This window comes from Ursus arctos, unplaced genomic scaffold, assembly GCF_023065955.2.
Source record: "Ursus arctos isolate Adak ecotype North America unplaced genomic scaffold, UrsArc2.0 scaffold_17, whole genome shotgun sequence".
NCBI classification, from domain to species: domain Eukaryota; kingdom Metazoa; phylum Chordata; class Mammalia; order Carnivora; family Ursidae; genus Ursus; species Ursus arctos.
In genome coordinates, this window is record NW_026622841.1 from 50,099,408 (window position 1) to 50,115,221 (window position 15,814).

At 34.9% G+C, this 15,814-nt stretch overlaps 1 protein-coding gene across 3 annotated transcripts in view; it reads right to left on the reverse strand.

The window, feature by feature from the left end:
- The window catches only part of METTL4 (methyltransferase 4, N6-adenosine), a 219,692-nt gene that overhangs the window by 192,496 nt on the left and 11,382 nt on the right, over positions 1 to 15,814 (reverse strand). For all 3 annotated transcript variants that reach the window (XM_057313225.1, XM_026496048.4, XM_057313224.1), the window contains exons 4-5: positions 13,189 to 13,558; positions 11,110 to 11,179 (exon numbers count right to left, since the gene is read on the reverse strand). In XM_057313225.1, coding sequence (XP_057169208.1) covers positions 11,110 to 11,179; positions 13,189 to 13,558 — 440 coding nt within the window. The remainder of the gene's footprint in view (positions 1 to 11,109; positions 11,180 to 13,188; positions 13,559 to 15,814) is intronic.

The following is a 15,814-nucleotide window of genomic DNA, read 5'->3' on the forward strand; positions in this document are numbered from 1 at the left end:
AAAAGAATATATAAATATATTTAATAATATAATTAATATAAATATATTTAATATTATTAATGTTAATAAATATAATTAATATTAGTAATATATTAATTAAAATTAATATTAACTTTATTGGGAGTAACAATGGCATCACAGTTATGTAGAAGAATATCCTTGTTTTTAGGAGATACTCGCAAAAGAAGTTATTGGTGAGGGGTGCCTGGGTGGCACAGCGGTTAAGCGTCTGCCTTCGGCTCAGGGCGTGATCCCGGCGATCTGGGATCGAGCCCCACATCAGGCTCTTCCGCTATGAGCCTGCTTCTTCCTCTCCCACTCCCCCTGCTTGTGTTCCCTCTCTCGCTGGCTGTCTCTATCTCTGTCAAATAAATAAATAAAATCTTTAAAAAAAAAAAAAAGAAGTTATTGGTGAAAGCATGATGTCTACAATATCAGATAAAAAGCAGAGAGACGAAGAAGGAGAAAATACACACAATGTGGTAGAATACTAAAAACTGGTGAATCTACAGGAAAGGTAATTTGATATTCATGTACTATTCTTTCAACTTTTCTCCCAGTTTGGAATTTTTAAAGTCAAAAGTTGAGGGAAAGAAACAATACAATAAATCATTACAAAAAGATCATAAAGGTACACTTAAAAGCTAAAAAAAACAGAAAATTTCAAAAAAAATTTTTTGAAAACAAAAAATTTCAAAATGTGATATATAAAATTTATCATAGGACATTATAAAAGGATGAGTCTATTTTTCAGAATTATAAAAGTGCCTCCAAAGATGTTGCTAATTATGATCAAGCATTTGTTTACTTTTTTAAAACTTCTAAAGAGTATTCAGAGAAAGACAATTATCATATGGTTTCACTCATTTGTGGAACATAAGGAATAGCAGGGAGGACATTAGGAGAAGGAAGGGGAAAATGAAGGGGGGGAAATCAGAGGGGGAGATGAACCATAACAGACTATGGACTCCGGGAAACAAACAGGGTTTTATGGGGGGGGGGGGATGCTGTGATGGGTACTAAGGAGGGCACGTATTGCATGGAGCAGTGGGTATTATACCCAAACAATGAATCATGGAACACTACATCAAAAACTAACGATGCACTGTATGGTGACTAACATAACATAATTAAAAAAAAAAACACATAAAAAACTATCAATTTTCATTAAAATACAAGGCAGACGAAATTTAAACTTAGTATTTTAAAGAATAATTCTTAGAGAAAACTGGAACACATTACCAAAGAATGTTACAAAATTGGGCTCTTTGATTCTTTTGAATTTAACACGTAACCCTAATAATGAGAAGTAATTGGGAACAATCTTTTCAACAAATGATGTTGGGACAACTGGATATCCAAATGCAAAAGGATAAAACTGTGATTCCAGGGGAGCCTGGGTGGCTCAGCCATTAAGAGTCTGCCTTAAGCTCAGGTTATGATCCCAGGGTCCTGGGATTGAGCCCCGCATCAGGCTCCCTGCTCGGCGGGAAGCCTGCTTCTCCCTCTCCCACTCCCCCTGCTTGTGTTCCCTCTTATGCTGTCTCTCTCTGTCAAATAAATAAATAAGATCTTTATAAAAAAAATTGTGATTCCACCTCACATCATATATAAAATCAAACTCAAAATGTATCAAAGACATAAATGTGAGAGCTGAAACTCTTAGAAAACACAGGTGTCCGTCATCATGACCCTGATCAAGGCGATGGTTTCTTAAATAAAACACCAAATACAGAGCAACAAAAAGAAAAAGAGGTAAAGCCGGACTTCAACAAAATGTAAAACTTTGTGCTTTGAGAACACTAGAAAGAAAGTGAAAAGGCAACAAGAGAAAATGGGAGAAAATACTTGCCAACCATATAAGGTAAGGGCCTAATATCCAGAATATATAAAGAACTCTTAGAAATCAACACAAAGACAAGTAACTTAACTTTAAAATGTACAAAGGATCCGAACAGTCAATTCTCCAAAGAATATATACAGATGACCAATAAGGACATGAAAAGATGCTCAATATAATTAGTCATGAGAGAAATGCAAATCAAAACCACAAGATTATCACTTCATACTCATCAGGATGGCTATAATTGAAAACAAACAAACACAAAACAAAATAAGTGTCACTGAGAATGTGGAGAAACTGGAACCAGCTGCCAGTGGGAATGTAAAACGTAAATGACACATTCACTGTGAAAAACAGTTCGGCAGTCCCTCAAGAGTTAACCATGTGCTGCAACAACTCTACTCCTAGGAATATACCCAAGAGAAATGAAAACATGTTGTCCGGAATTAGGCAACTACAAAGTCTAAAGGAACAAGCCTTAAGACTGCCCTCTCTTCTACAACCAACTAGAAGTTTGGGCAGTTTCCAAAACCACTCGGAGGTTTAAAATTTGTCAAAAAGACTCACAGAACTTTCCTGAAAGCTATTATAATCATGATTACAGTTTATTATAAGAGAAGACTTATCACAATTTATCACGTAAAGGTTATTATGGTTTCATACAGATTAAAATCAGCCAAAGGAAGAAACTCAGAGCAGAGTCCGGGGGGCTTACAAATACAGAGACTCCAGTGGTCCTCTCCCATGGAATCAGAACACATTACTCTCCTGGCATCTGTGTGTGATAATACACACAGAGTACTGCTAACCAGGGAAGTTCACCCCAGCTTCAACGTCCAGAGTTTTCATTGGAGATCCATTACATAGGCAAAATAGAGTGACTAATTGCCCAAGTGGTTGAACTCAGTCACCAGGTTAATTAAGACCACTGGGACCCAAAGCCTACCCTAAATGACATGGTTAGCCTTTCTGGGGTAGTAGTCCCCACCCTAAGATTATTTATATAGCCCAACCCATGCACACTATGTAAAAATAATCCTATCAGGTATAGATTCCCTCCCAGAAACTGAAGGCAAAAGTCAAACTTTGTTTGGGCACGGCCAAATTCTTTAATACACATGTTCACAGAAAAACTTGCACAGGGGTGCCTGGGTGGCGCAGTTGGTTAAGCATCCAACTCTTGGTTTCAACTCAGGTCTTATCTCAGGGCTGTGAGATCAAGCCCATGTCAGTCTCCACACTCAGCATGCAGTCTGCTTGTGATCCTCTCTCCCTCTCCTGTCCCTACTGCTCATACGTGTACGCTCTCTCTAAAATAAGTCTTAAAAAAAGAATAGAAAAAGAAAAGCTTGTACACAAATGTTTATAGCAGCACTATAGCCAAAAGCTGGAAACCATGCAAATATCACCAACTGATGAATGGATAGATAAAATGTGATACAGATATATATAGACATAGATAGATGATAGATAGATAGATAGATCGATCCATCCAATGGAATATTATGCAGCCATTAAAAGGAATGAAGTACTGATATATGCTAAAACATGGATGAATTATGAAAACAAATATCAAATGAAGTAAGCCAGACACAAAGGCCATATGTTATATGATTCCATTTATATGTAATATCACAAAAGGTAGGTTCATGGAGACAAAGAGAAGATTCATGATTGCCAGAGTATGGGCAAAGAGAGGAACTGGCAGGAACAGGGATTCTTTTGGGGGTGATAGAAATAATCCAGAAGTAGATAAGGTAGTAATTGCACAACATTGTGAATGCTTTAAACCACTAAACTGCACACTTTAACGTGGCTAAAATGGTTAATTTTATCTAGTTTTCAAAAACCTGGGAAGCCTGGGTGGCATAGTCAGTTAAGCACTAGACTCTTGGTTTCAGCTTAGGTTGTGATCTCAGGGTCATGAGATCAAGCCCCAGTGAGGCTCCACACTCAGAATGGAGTCTGCTTGGGATTCTCTCGCTCTCTTCCTCTGCCCCTTCCACTCATGTTCACTCTATCTTTCTCACTCTCAAACAAATCTTAAAAAAAAAAAAAAAAAAAAACTATATTAGCACCCTTATCTCAAAGAGCACCCCATCCAATGTTTAAAATCTAATAATAAAAGAAAAAAAGAGATCACTCACCATTGTAACTAAAATACAGAACAGACTGAAAACATTAAAATTTGCTAAGAGGGTCCAAGATGGTGGCACAGGTAGAATCTGAATGCATCTCCTCCCACACACTAACTCTGTACCTATATATGGAGACATTCCTCCAGAAGAAGAAGAGAGGGCTGACTGCACAGCCTCTATACAACAAATGATAAAGGGACCAATGGGGAAAAGTAGAAGAAATATGGATACAACAGGAACCCCACTCTTGACTAGGTGACCTACGGTAGAGAAGGATACTGATGAGGGGCCAATGCACAGACTCACTTGCCCTGGACATAGCAGTTTAAGGGCAGAGAGACTATAAATGAAGGAAATCCATTTACTAATGCTATAGCCTTCAACAAGCAGGTACAGAACCAATGAAACTCACTGGGTAAGAGGAACCAGAAAGCGCCATTTTTACATTTTGCATCTACCTTCATAGCGTAAACAGAAGCAGAGTCCGGGTACATTACCAACCAAGTAGGGCCACCCCAGCACACTCCAGGCCCCTGGACCACTCCAGCTCCAGCTATCCCTCAAAGGCGGTCCCCATGCAGTATGCCCCAGGTACCCAACCACATCAGCCCTAGCTCCAGCCATCCTGCCAAAGCAGCCCTGACACAGCATTCTCCAGGACCGAACTGGCCTGTGTCCCCAGTACAGCACATCCTGGGACATACTCACCCTATGCCCACTTCCACTCCAGCAATTCCACAGAAGTGGCCACAGCTCAACATGTCCCAGGACCTCCACGCCATGCCCACTCCAGCTCCAGCCAGGCTGCCAAAGCCACCAGGCATACAGTCTATGCAGCAGGCAGTCCTACATAAGGCCACTCCTTCAATACCCAGAGAGTTAGCTTTTACAGCTAATTCATGGAAACACACACAGAAAGTCAAACTAAATGAGGAGACAGAGAAGTATGTTCCAAACAAAACAACAACATAAAACCCCAGAAAAAAAGGAAAACCTAAAGAAAAGGAGATAAGTCATTTACCTGATAAAGAGTTCAAAGTAATGATCATAAAGATGCTCACCAAACACAGAAGAGGAATGGAAGAACACAGTGACGACTTCAACACAGAAACACAAAATATAAAAAAGAACCAATCAGAGTGGAGGAATACAATAACTGAAATGAAAAGACACTAGAAAGAACCAAAAGCAGATTACATGATAGAAAAGAATGAATCAGCAATCTGGGAAGAGAGAATAGTGAAAATTACACAAAGAAAACAGAAAAAAGAATTTTTTTTTAATGAGGACACTTTTAAGGGACCTCTGGAACAACAAGCATACCAGCATTCACACTGTATGGGTCCCAGAAGGAAAAGAGAGAGGAAAGGGCCAGAAAATTTGAAGAAATAATGGCTGAAAATTTCCCTAACTTGGGAAAGGAAACACATATCCAGTGCAAAAAAGCATAGAGTCCCTAATAAAATGAAACCAACGAGATCCAGCAAGACATATTATAAATAAAATGGCAAAAGTTAAAGATAATGAGAGAATGTTGAAGGCAGCAATAAAAAAACAAATAGTCATAGATGAGGAAAATCCCATAAGATAATCAGCTCATTTTTCAATAAAAACTTTGCAAGCCAGAAGGAGTGCCAGGATGTATTTAAAGTACTGAAAAGGAAAAACTTACAAGCAAAAATATTCTATTCAGCAAGGCTTTCATTCAGAATTGAAAGAGATAAAAGGTTTCCCAGACAAGCAAAAACTAAAGGAATTCACCCCAACTAAACCAGCCTTACAAGAAATGTTAAAAGATCTTCAAGCAGAAAAGAAAATGCCATTAATAAAAACAAGAAACTATATGAAAGAAAAAAATCTCCCTCTTAAAGGCAAAAGTGTAGTAAAAGCAGCACATGAACCAATGAAAAAGCTAGTATGAGGTTAAAGACAAAAAGTAAACTCAGCTTTAACTACAATAAGTAGATAAGGGATACACTAAATAAAAAGATATAAAATATGACGTCAAAAACAAAATGTTGAGAGGCAGTAAAAAAGTAGTGCTTTTAGAATGCATTCAAACTGAAACAACTAACAGCTTAAAATAGACTGCTATATACCTAGGTCAATATATATATTTATATACTTTGTAAGAACCACAGTCCAAGAAGCTACAATAGATATACAAAAAATAAAAACAAAAGAACCCAAACATAACTCTAAAGAAAACCATCAAATCACAAAGGAAGAGACCAAAGGAAGGACAAATAAACAGAGAAGTACAAAAATAACCAGAAAACAATTAAAATGTCAGTAAGTACATGCCTATCAATAATTACTTTAAATATAAATGGCCAAAAATGCTCCAATTAAAAGACATAGGGAAGCTAAACTGCTGGAAAAAACAAGACCCATCTATATGCTGCCTGCAAGAATCTCACTTCACATCTAAAGACAAACATAGACTAAAAAGAAAGGGATGGAAAAAGGTATTCCATGCAAATAAAAACAAAATGAAGGCTCAAGTACCAATACTCATATCAGACAAAACAGACTTTACAACAAAGACTTCAACAAAAGATAAACAAAAGCATTACATAATGATAAAGAGGTCAACCCAAGAAGATAATATAACAGTTACAAATATTTATGTACCCAGTATAGTAGCACCTAAATATATAAACCAATTAAAAGACCTAAAGGAAGAAATTGACATTAATACAATAATGATAGAGAACTTCGAGACCCCACTTACATCAATGCATAGATCATCCAGAAAATCGATAAGGAAACACTGCCCTTAACATATTTGACCAGATGGACTTAATATATATACAGCACATTTCACCCAAAAACTGCAGAATGCACATTTTTTTCAATGATACATGGAACATTCTTCAGGACAGATCATATATTAGGCCACAAAACAAGTCTCAATAAATTTAAAAAGACTTAAATCATATCGAGCATCTTTTCCAACAACAGTATGAAACTAGAAATCATTTACAAGAAGAAAACTAAAAAAAAATAATAATAAGATAAAATAAACAAGTAGATACTAAGAAACATTACTAACAACCAATGGGTAAACAAAAAAATCAAAGAGGAGATCCAAAAATACTTTGAGACAAATGAAAATGGAAACACAATTTTCCAAAATTGCAACAAAAGCAGTTCTACGAGGGAAGTTCATAGCAATATAAACCTACCTAAAAAAAAATAAGAAAAAACCCCAAGTAAACAATCTAACCTAAACTAGAAAAAGAAGAACAAAGCCCAAAGCTAGTGGAAGGAAGGAAATAATAAAGATTAGAGCGGAAATAATTGAAATAGAAACTAAAAAAGAAAAAAAATCAATGAAATTAAAACCTGATTCTTTGAAAAGTTAAAATTGAAAAACTCTAGCCAGACTCATCAAGAAAAAAAGAAAAGGCTCAAATGAATAAAAACAAAAATGAAAGAAAAGTTACAACTGAAGCCACAAAAATACATAGGAGACTATATGCCAACAAAACAGGAAACCTAGAAGAAATGGATAAATTCCTAGAAACACACAACCTTCCAAGACTGAATCACAAAGAAATAGAAAATATGAATATTCCAATTACGAGTAATGAAATTGAATCAGTAATTTAAAAACTCCCAGAAAACAAAAGCCCAGGACCAGACTGCTTCATATATGAATTCTACCAAACATTTAAAGAAGAGTTAGTAACTATCCTTCTCAAATTATTCCAAAAAAATTAAAGAGGAAGAAATGCTACCAAACTCATTTTACAAGGCCAGCATAATCAAAGATACCACTAAAAAAAAAGGCCAATATCCCCAGTGAACATAGATGCAAAAATCCTCTTCAAAATATTAGCAAATCAAAATCAACAATACATTAATAGGATCATACACCACGATCCAGTGAAATTTACCAACATAATATACCACATTAACAAGATTAAAGATAAAAAGATGATCATGTAAATAGATGCAAAAGAGCATTTGACATATGTAACATCCATTTATGATAAAAACCCTCAACACAGCAGGTATAGAAAGAACATACAAAGTATAATAAAGGCCAGATATGATAAACTCTCAGCTAACATTATACTCAATGGTGAAATGCTAAAAGCTTTTCCTCTAACATAAGAAACAAGACAAGGATACCCATTCTCACAATTTATTCAACATAGTATTGGAAATCCCAGCCACATCAATTAGGCAAGGGAAAAAAAAATCAAAGGCATCCAAATTGAAAAAGTAGTAAAACTGTCACTAATTGCACATGACATAATATCATATATAGAAAACCATTAAGGCTCTACCAAAAAACTATTAGAACTATTGAAATAATTCAGTAAAGTCACAGGATACAAAATGAACATACAGAAATCTGTTGAATTTCTATACACTAATAACAAGCTATCAGAAAGAAAAATCAAGAAAACAATCCCATTCACAACTGCATCAAAAAGAACAAAATACCTAGAAAAATACCTAGAAAAAAATTTAACCTGTGAAAGACCTGTCCTCTGAAGAGTATAAAATGAAAAAAATTGAAGACAACACATAAATGGAAATATATACTGTGCTCATGGACTGGAAGAATTAATATTGTTAGAATGTCTAACAATGATTAATGCAGATTAATGACTTAATGCAGTCCCTATCAGGGCACCTGGGTGGCTCAGTCAGTTAAGTGTCTACCTTCAGCTCAGGTCATGATCCCAGGGCGCTGGGATCAAGTCCCACATTGGGCTCCCTGCTCCACAGGGAGTCTGCTTCTCCTTCTGCCTCTCTCGTTCTCTCAATATCTCTCTCTCTCTCTCACTCATTCTCTCTCTCAAATAAATAAATAAAATCTTTTTTTAAAAAAAAAGGAATTAACACAATCCCTATCAAAATACCAATGGCATTTTTAACAGAACTAGAACAAAGAGTCCTAAAATGTGTATAGAACCACAAAAGACCCTAAATAGCCAAAGTGATCTTACAAAAAAACAAAGCTGGAGGTTATCATGCTTCCTGACTTCAAAATATGTTAAAAAGCTATACTAATAAAAACAGTATGGTACTGGTACAAAAAAAAACCACACAAACATCAATGCAACAGAATAGAGAGCCCAAAAATAAACCCACATATATACAATCACCATTTGGCAATTGCCTTAATAATAATTGATTTGGGCAAGACTCATCAATAGATGCCGTATTAGTTTTCTATTGCTGCTTTCAGAAATGTCAATTTCATGAAACACCAGAAAAGACTCAGGAACTTCCAAATTAAAGGATTTTAAAGAGGGGCACCTGGGTGGCAGAATGGGTTAAGCCTCCAACTCTTGGTTTCAGCTTAGGTCATGATCTCAGCATCCTGAGATCAAGCCCACATTGGGCTCTGCACTCAGCGCAGAGTCTGCTTGAGATTTTCTCTCCCTCTCCCTCTGCCCCTCCTCCTCATTCATTCTCTCTCTCTTTCTCTCTCGCAAATAATAAAATAAATCTTTTTTAAAAAGTATACTAAAGAGACATGACAAGCGAATATAAGTCATCATCCAAGATTTTATTTTGCTATGAAGGACGTTTCTGGGATAACTGGGAAAACTGGAATAAAGTGTATGGATTAGATACTAGCGGTATCAATAACAGTACTGTATCAATGTTAATTACCTATTTTGACAATTGCGTTGTAATTATACGAGAGAATTTCTTTGTTTTCAGGAAATATAAAATGAAATTATTTCAAAGCACCTTATTTTCTCTTATTTTCAAATGGTTTTTAAAAAATTATGTATAGATATATTTACACACACAAACACATAGAGAACAGATACATGAATATTTTGTATGATTCTTGCAACTTTAAGAGAAAAAAAATCCCATTGTAGAGCTCATAAACAAAAAAGCATAAGAAAGCTGGAGATAATTGAGGGGATAAAGAAACTTCATATGAAATTGAAGTCAAGGTAATAGAATTGCCAGGCTAGAAATTGAACATTGAGAGGAAATAGAACTGAAGATATTCACTAGAATGGAGAGAAAAACTTAAAAGTTTTAAAAAGCTATTAAAAGGAAATGTCCTCTCAGTAATTAATTGAACTGATCACTCTAAGAGGTGACATAAACAAAAAAGGAGACATAAAACAAATTTAAGATGGAATAGACAAATTCATTCATAGCAGCTCCTGAGGAAAACTATACAGGCATACCTCAGAGACACTGCAGGTTCAGTTCCAGACCACCACAACAAAGCTATATCACTTTAATAAAGTGAGTCAAATATAATTTTGGGGCTTTCCAGTGCATGTAACAGTTATGTTTACACTATACTGTAGTCAACTAAGTATGCAATGGCATTATGTCTAAGAAAACAACATACATACTTCATTGCTAAAAAATGCTAACCATCATCTGAGCTTTCGGTGAGTCATAATCTCTGTTCACAGAAGACCAAAACAAACATAATATTGAAAAAGTTTGAAATATTGCAAAATGTGACACAAAGAGAGCAAATACTGTTGGAAAACTGGTGCCAATAGATGAGCTCAATGCAGGGCTGCCACAAACCTTCAATTATTTTTTAAAAAGGCAATATCTGCAAAGTACAATAAAGTGAAGCACGACAAAACAAGGTATGCCCTATTTTGGCACATATTTCTAAACTTTAAAATGTGATATCAAAGGAGGCAAAAATGTTGCCCTTTGGTGTTACGGCAATACCCCTGAACTGGTTCAGTCAGTAACCTCAGTCATTAGTAAGTATATTATTTGTGACATTCTTATACCTATACGTCATTGTAGTGCAAGACAATTACCTAATTAAGGGAATTCAAAACTGAACTGAAAATATTTTAGTAGCTTCAGACAACCCACATCCCAAAGTAATACGTTTAGCAATATAACCAGAATGTAAAAAGGACAATAGCTTTTAGAAAAGTATGGGGTGCCTGGGGGGTTCAGTCAGTTAAGCACCTGACTCTTGGTCTCAGCTCAGATCTTGATCTCAGGGTCGTGAGTTCAGGCCCCACGTTGAGGTGGGGACATGGAGCCTACTTGCTGGACATGGAGCCTACTTAATTGAAACACGAAACAACAACTACAACAACAACAACAACAATAATACAAGGCATATCTAATAGACAATTTATTTACACTTACCTGTTACTTCTTTTAACTGATTTGTTCTGCCACGGTGGATCTATCACAATTACATCATATGTTTTCCTACCTGAAAACAAACGCACAACTTCAGAAAACACCTACCAGATTCTGTAGGTGATCACTTTAAAAACTAAAGTGCATTGACTACAGACACAGATATAATGGAATGCAACAAAAGGACTTAACATTTATTCAAACAGAATAATTTTTAAAAATTGAGATTTCCCTTACCATTTAGTACCACAGGGATTTTAACATAAGTTCACCTATTGCTATTTTTGCAAAGACTACCTGAAAATAACTACAGCTCACTTAGCTGGACACCAATCATTTGTAATTGCCCTTTATGTCTTGACAGCCGTATTAATATGGTCCTTTCAAACCTAAATGGGTTTTTGTTTTGTTTTGTTTTTCATTTTTTTGCTTCACTTTTTTTAAGTATTTCATTTTGAAATAACTTATCTTAAAACTGATACACTGACCATAATAAAACTTCCTCAATTGTCTACAGGTATCTTTTCTTCTGGCCAAAGCAGGATCACACACTGCATCTTAAATGCCATGTCTCCTCAATCTCTTCCAATCGGGGAACGTTCCTCAGTCTTTCTTTGTCACTTATGACCTTGATACGCTGAAGGCTATTGGCCAGTTATTTTATAGAATATCTCTTAATTTGGGTTTGGTATTTCCTTGTGATTAAATTTAGATTATTAACTTTTGGCAAGAATACTACCAAGTAATCAGGAAATACAAGATGTCAAAATGTCTCATTATTGGTGATACTACCTTTAATCACTTGGCTAAAGGATTGTCTAACAGGTTTCTCCAGTTTTCACTTTGTAATTAATAAGAATCTTGTAAGGAGATACTTTGCAACTGGGCAAATACCCTGTGTCTCATCTTTTCACCTACTATTTCGACAGTTAATTACTATGGTGTTTGCCAAATAGAAACTTTCTAGTTCCATCATACCACCCACGTTTATTAACTGGAATTTTACTGTAAGGAAGAGCTGTCCTTTCTGCTTTTATAAACACAGGTATATTTTGGTAAATGTACAATTTCACAAATAATCAAAACAGTGCAAATTAAAATGAGGAAGTAATGGTTTTTAAACTATAAAAGTGACAAAAATAAAAAACACAAAACAATGTTCAAACATAACATAATTTTCCCATTAATTTATTATACTGTCATTTACCCTGAAGAATTTATGACACTGTGACATGAATAAACACTCATGTGTAACATGGCTTGACAGCAATTAAAAGAAGCTTTTCCTTAATGAACTATGTCATTTAATAACTTAAAATTTTTATATTAAATATCCAAATAACAATAAATAGCATATTAAATTTCAACCATACATTTCTTTCCTACTTCATCTCTTAGATTATGACTTATTAAATACATATAAATCCCTGAGATAAGGAGTTGATGCAGATTAATTCATTTAATCTTCAAAATGACCTTCAGAAGTAGATTATTATCATAACTATTTTATAAACTAGGAAACTGAGGCTCAGTTTTGTGAAGTGAATAGCTCAAAGATGAACAGTTAAGCTTTAGAATCTAAATTCAAATTCAGGTGTGTATGACTGTGGACTTCAATCTTTAAATTTTGTTGACATTACACAGGAAAATATTTCAAGAAATTTTAGACAATAAACTAGAACACTAGCTTAAAATGTCACCTAAAAGGCTACGGTGTTAATATTCATATCTGAAGTGCTCCTACTTTGCTATAAAGAAAAGTTAAATAAAATCATTTAGCCAAGCCGATTGTATCATGAATTCTTAAGTGCAGAGCAGTGAAAGCATTTGCTTTTTTGGGGACCAATTACTTTTTGACTCTTTGTTCACCAGTCTTATTTTTTAATTTTTTCAAAATTTTTAAATGTTTTTAAATCAAAAGTCAGAACTTTAAAATTAAATTTAAAAGAAAAAATCACACAGAGAAAATTAAGCACTTATTCTATCCTCATAATGTTGACCCACATTCAGCATTCAGACTAGTTGTTGACTTCTGAGGCCACAAAAAAATTGTATTTTTCTAATAACACAGTAATTACTTACAGTTCAGAAGTGGATGCATGCAAGAAATGTCAGACAAAAGAAAACTGCTTTTTGGTGGCACCAGGTATTTCTGTCCCATTAAAGTAATCATTTTTGTAAAGCTAGAGTTGTTTTCAACAACCCGTGAAAATAAATCCTGTTCTGTCACAGATACATCTTCTCCCATCAATTGTAACGCCTGAAGTTCCATTTCATTCAGAGAAGGCAAATGCTTTGCCATTGCACATAATTCTGACAAATTGCAGGTATCAAGTGGTAAAGTAATGGGCTCACTACACTTGTCCCAGTTTTCAGAAAGTGGATGAAGAAAGCCACTTTTGAGACCTTCTTGGATTAACTCTGAAGAGCCATCCAAAATCAGTCCCCTGATCTGTAAGAAAAATTTGTTAAGGTACGTTAAAAGATCATTTACATTAAAACAATTCTCTAAATAATGAAATTCTTACTGTGCTTTGAATATTTGAACTTATGGACTGAAATCAATATTTTAAAGCTTACACTAAAATAATTTTATGATAAAATGTAAAGGCAAGAATGTGTAAGTATACCTTTGAATTGCTGTTTCTTAAATGTGGAATAAAACAAACCTCATATCACTTACAATTAAATAACCAAGCAATGCACATAAAAAGACATTCTTAAAAATGTATTAAAATGAATCTGAAATAAAGATGAATTTGATAACATGACTGTTTCTAGAAGAAAGCAAAATTTTAATCTATAAAGCAAACTGAATTTAAATCACATTTAATATTAAATTTTTCTAGTGATCTAATTTTAAAATAAACTTACCTTTGAATGTATACTTCTTAAATTGTAAAGAAAAAAAAGTAACTGTTAAACAAACATCTAAACAAAGTTTTGCAAAAATACAACTACGATAATTAGAAAATTAAAATCTAAGTTCCGCTTCTGGGAAAGATGCAATACCAGAAGTCAGATTTAACTTTTCATCTGAAATTACTTTTTTAAAAAAGTATATAGTGTAATTTTTTTAAAAGGCTTTCAGACCTTAGATGGATGTCAAGGAGTGAAAAATACTGGTCCCAAAAAAGGAAAAACGAATGATTGTTCCAGTTCACTGCCTTGAGAAAGTCTCCAGGCAGCAGCACAGCGAAGGAGACCCATTCAGAGTCCAACAGTCTCTGAGCTGAGAAGATGCAGCTGGAAGTCTGTAAAGGTCAAAGCAGCTAGTTTGCAGGGCAGGATACCAAAGAGGAGAGAGCTGCACAGAGATAGAGTTCTCAAAAGCTGCAGGAAGGTCCACTCAAGTCTCCCCAAGGTCAGGGAAAGAAATGATGTGAAATGATCAGAGGCAACAATCCACAGAGCTCACACAGGGCTGGGAACAGTGCTCCCACTAGCCAAAACGGAAAATCTCCTAATTTACAAGGCATCAGGTAGACTACTCAAAAGGGTATACTGCCTCATGAGTGGGGGGAAAAATAGCTCTAAAGACTGCTCTGGTCCTAACTAAAAAACCTTAAAACAAGCTTCAAAACTTTAAAACAAAGTCATAAAAGGATCAACCAGTTTCAAAGTAACTTTGTCCAAAAACAAAGTTCAAGATTATTTATGGAATTGAAATGTTGCTTTCATGGAATATGAAAATATTTAGTGCCCAACAAACTAAAATTGAAATGTCTTACAAAAAATAAAAAATTACCGGAAATATAAAGAAGCAAGAAAATGCAACACATTATAGAGAAATAACAGAACTCAATAGAAACACACAGGAATAACACAGATGATACAAAGAGTAGAAAAGGCTGGATAGGTTTACTTGCAGCCCATTTAAAAGATTAGGAACAAAAGTAGAAAAGTATAATAAGGCACTTATTATACCCATATTCGTATGTTCAAAAAGGTACAGAAAAAAATGAGAATGTTAAAGAGACACAAAAACTACTTTAAAAAATCAAGCTTCTCGAGAAGAAAACTGCATACCACAGAAATATTGTGGGTTGGGTTCCAGATCACTAGAATAAAGCCAAGTTATTGCAATAAAGTCAATCAATTGAAGGCAAGGGCTGTAAGCTGCAAAAGATTCACCTGTTTTTTTATAAATCAGACTATATGTTATTTTCTATAATCATTACATTTTTTTTGCCCCTTTGGTGCAGTCTTTCTCAAAATACAGTATTTGGACTACCTCCATTGGAATCACCTGGAAGTTGTTAAAAATCAAATTCCTAGTCCCATACAGGAGACGCTGGGGGTTTAGTTCCAGGCCACCACAATAAAGTGACTATTGCAATAAAGTGAGTCAAATTAATTTTTTGGTTTCCCAGTGCATATAAAAGTTATATTTATACTGTACCATTGTCTATTAAGGACTCAATAGCATTACAACCTTAAAAACAATGTATATACCTTAACTTAAAAATACCTTACTGCTAAAAAATGCAAACTATTATCTGAAATTTCAGCAAGTCATATTCTTTTTGCAGGTGGAGGGTCTTGCCTCCTTGTTGAGAGCTGTTGACTCATTAGGGTGGTGGTTGCTGGAGGCTGAGGCAGCCATGGCAATTTTTTAAAATAAGACGACGAAGTTTGCTGCATCAATTGACTCTTCATGAATGCAGCATTTTACCCACAACAGAACTTCTTTCCAAATTAGAGTCAA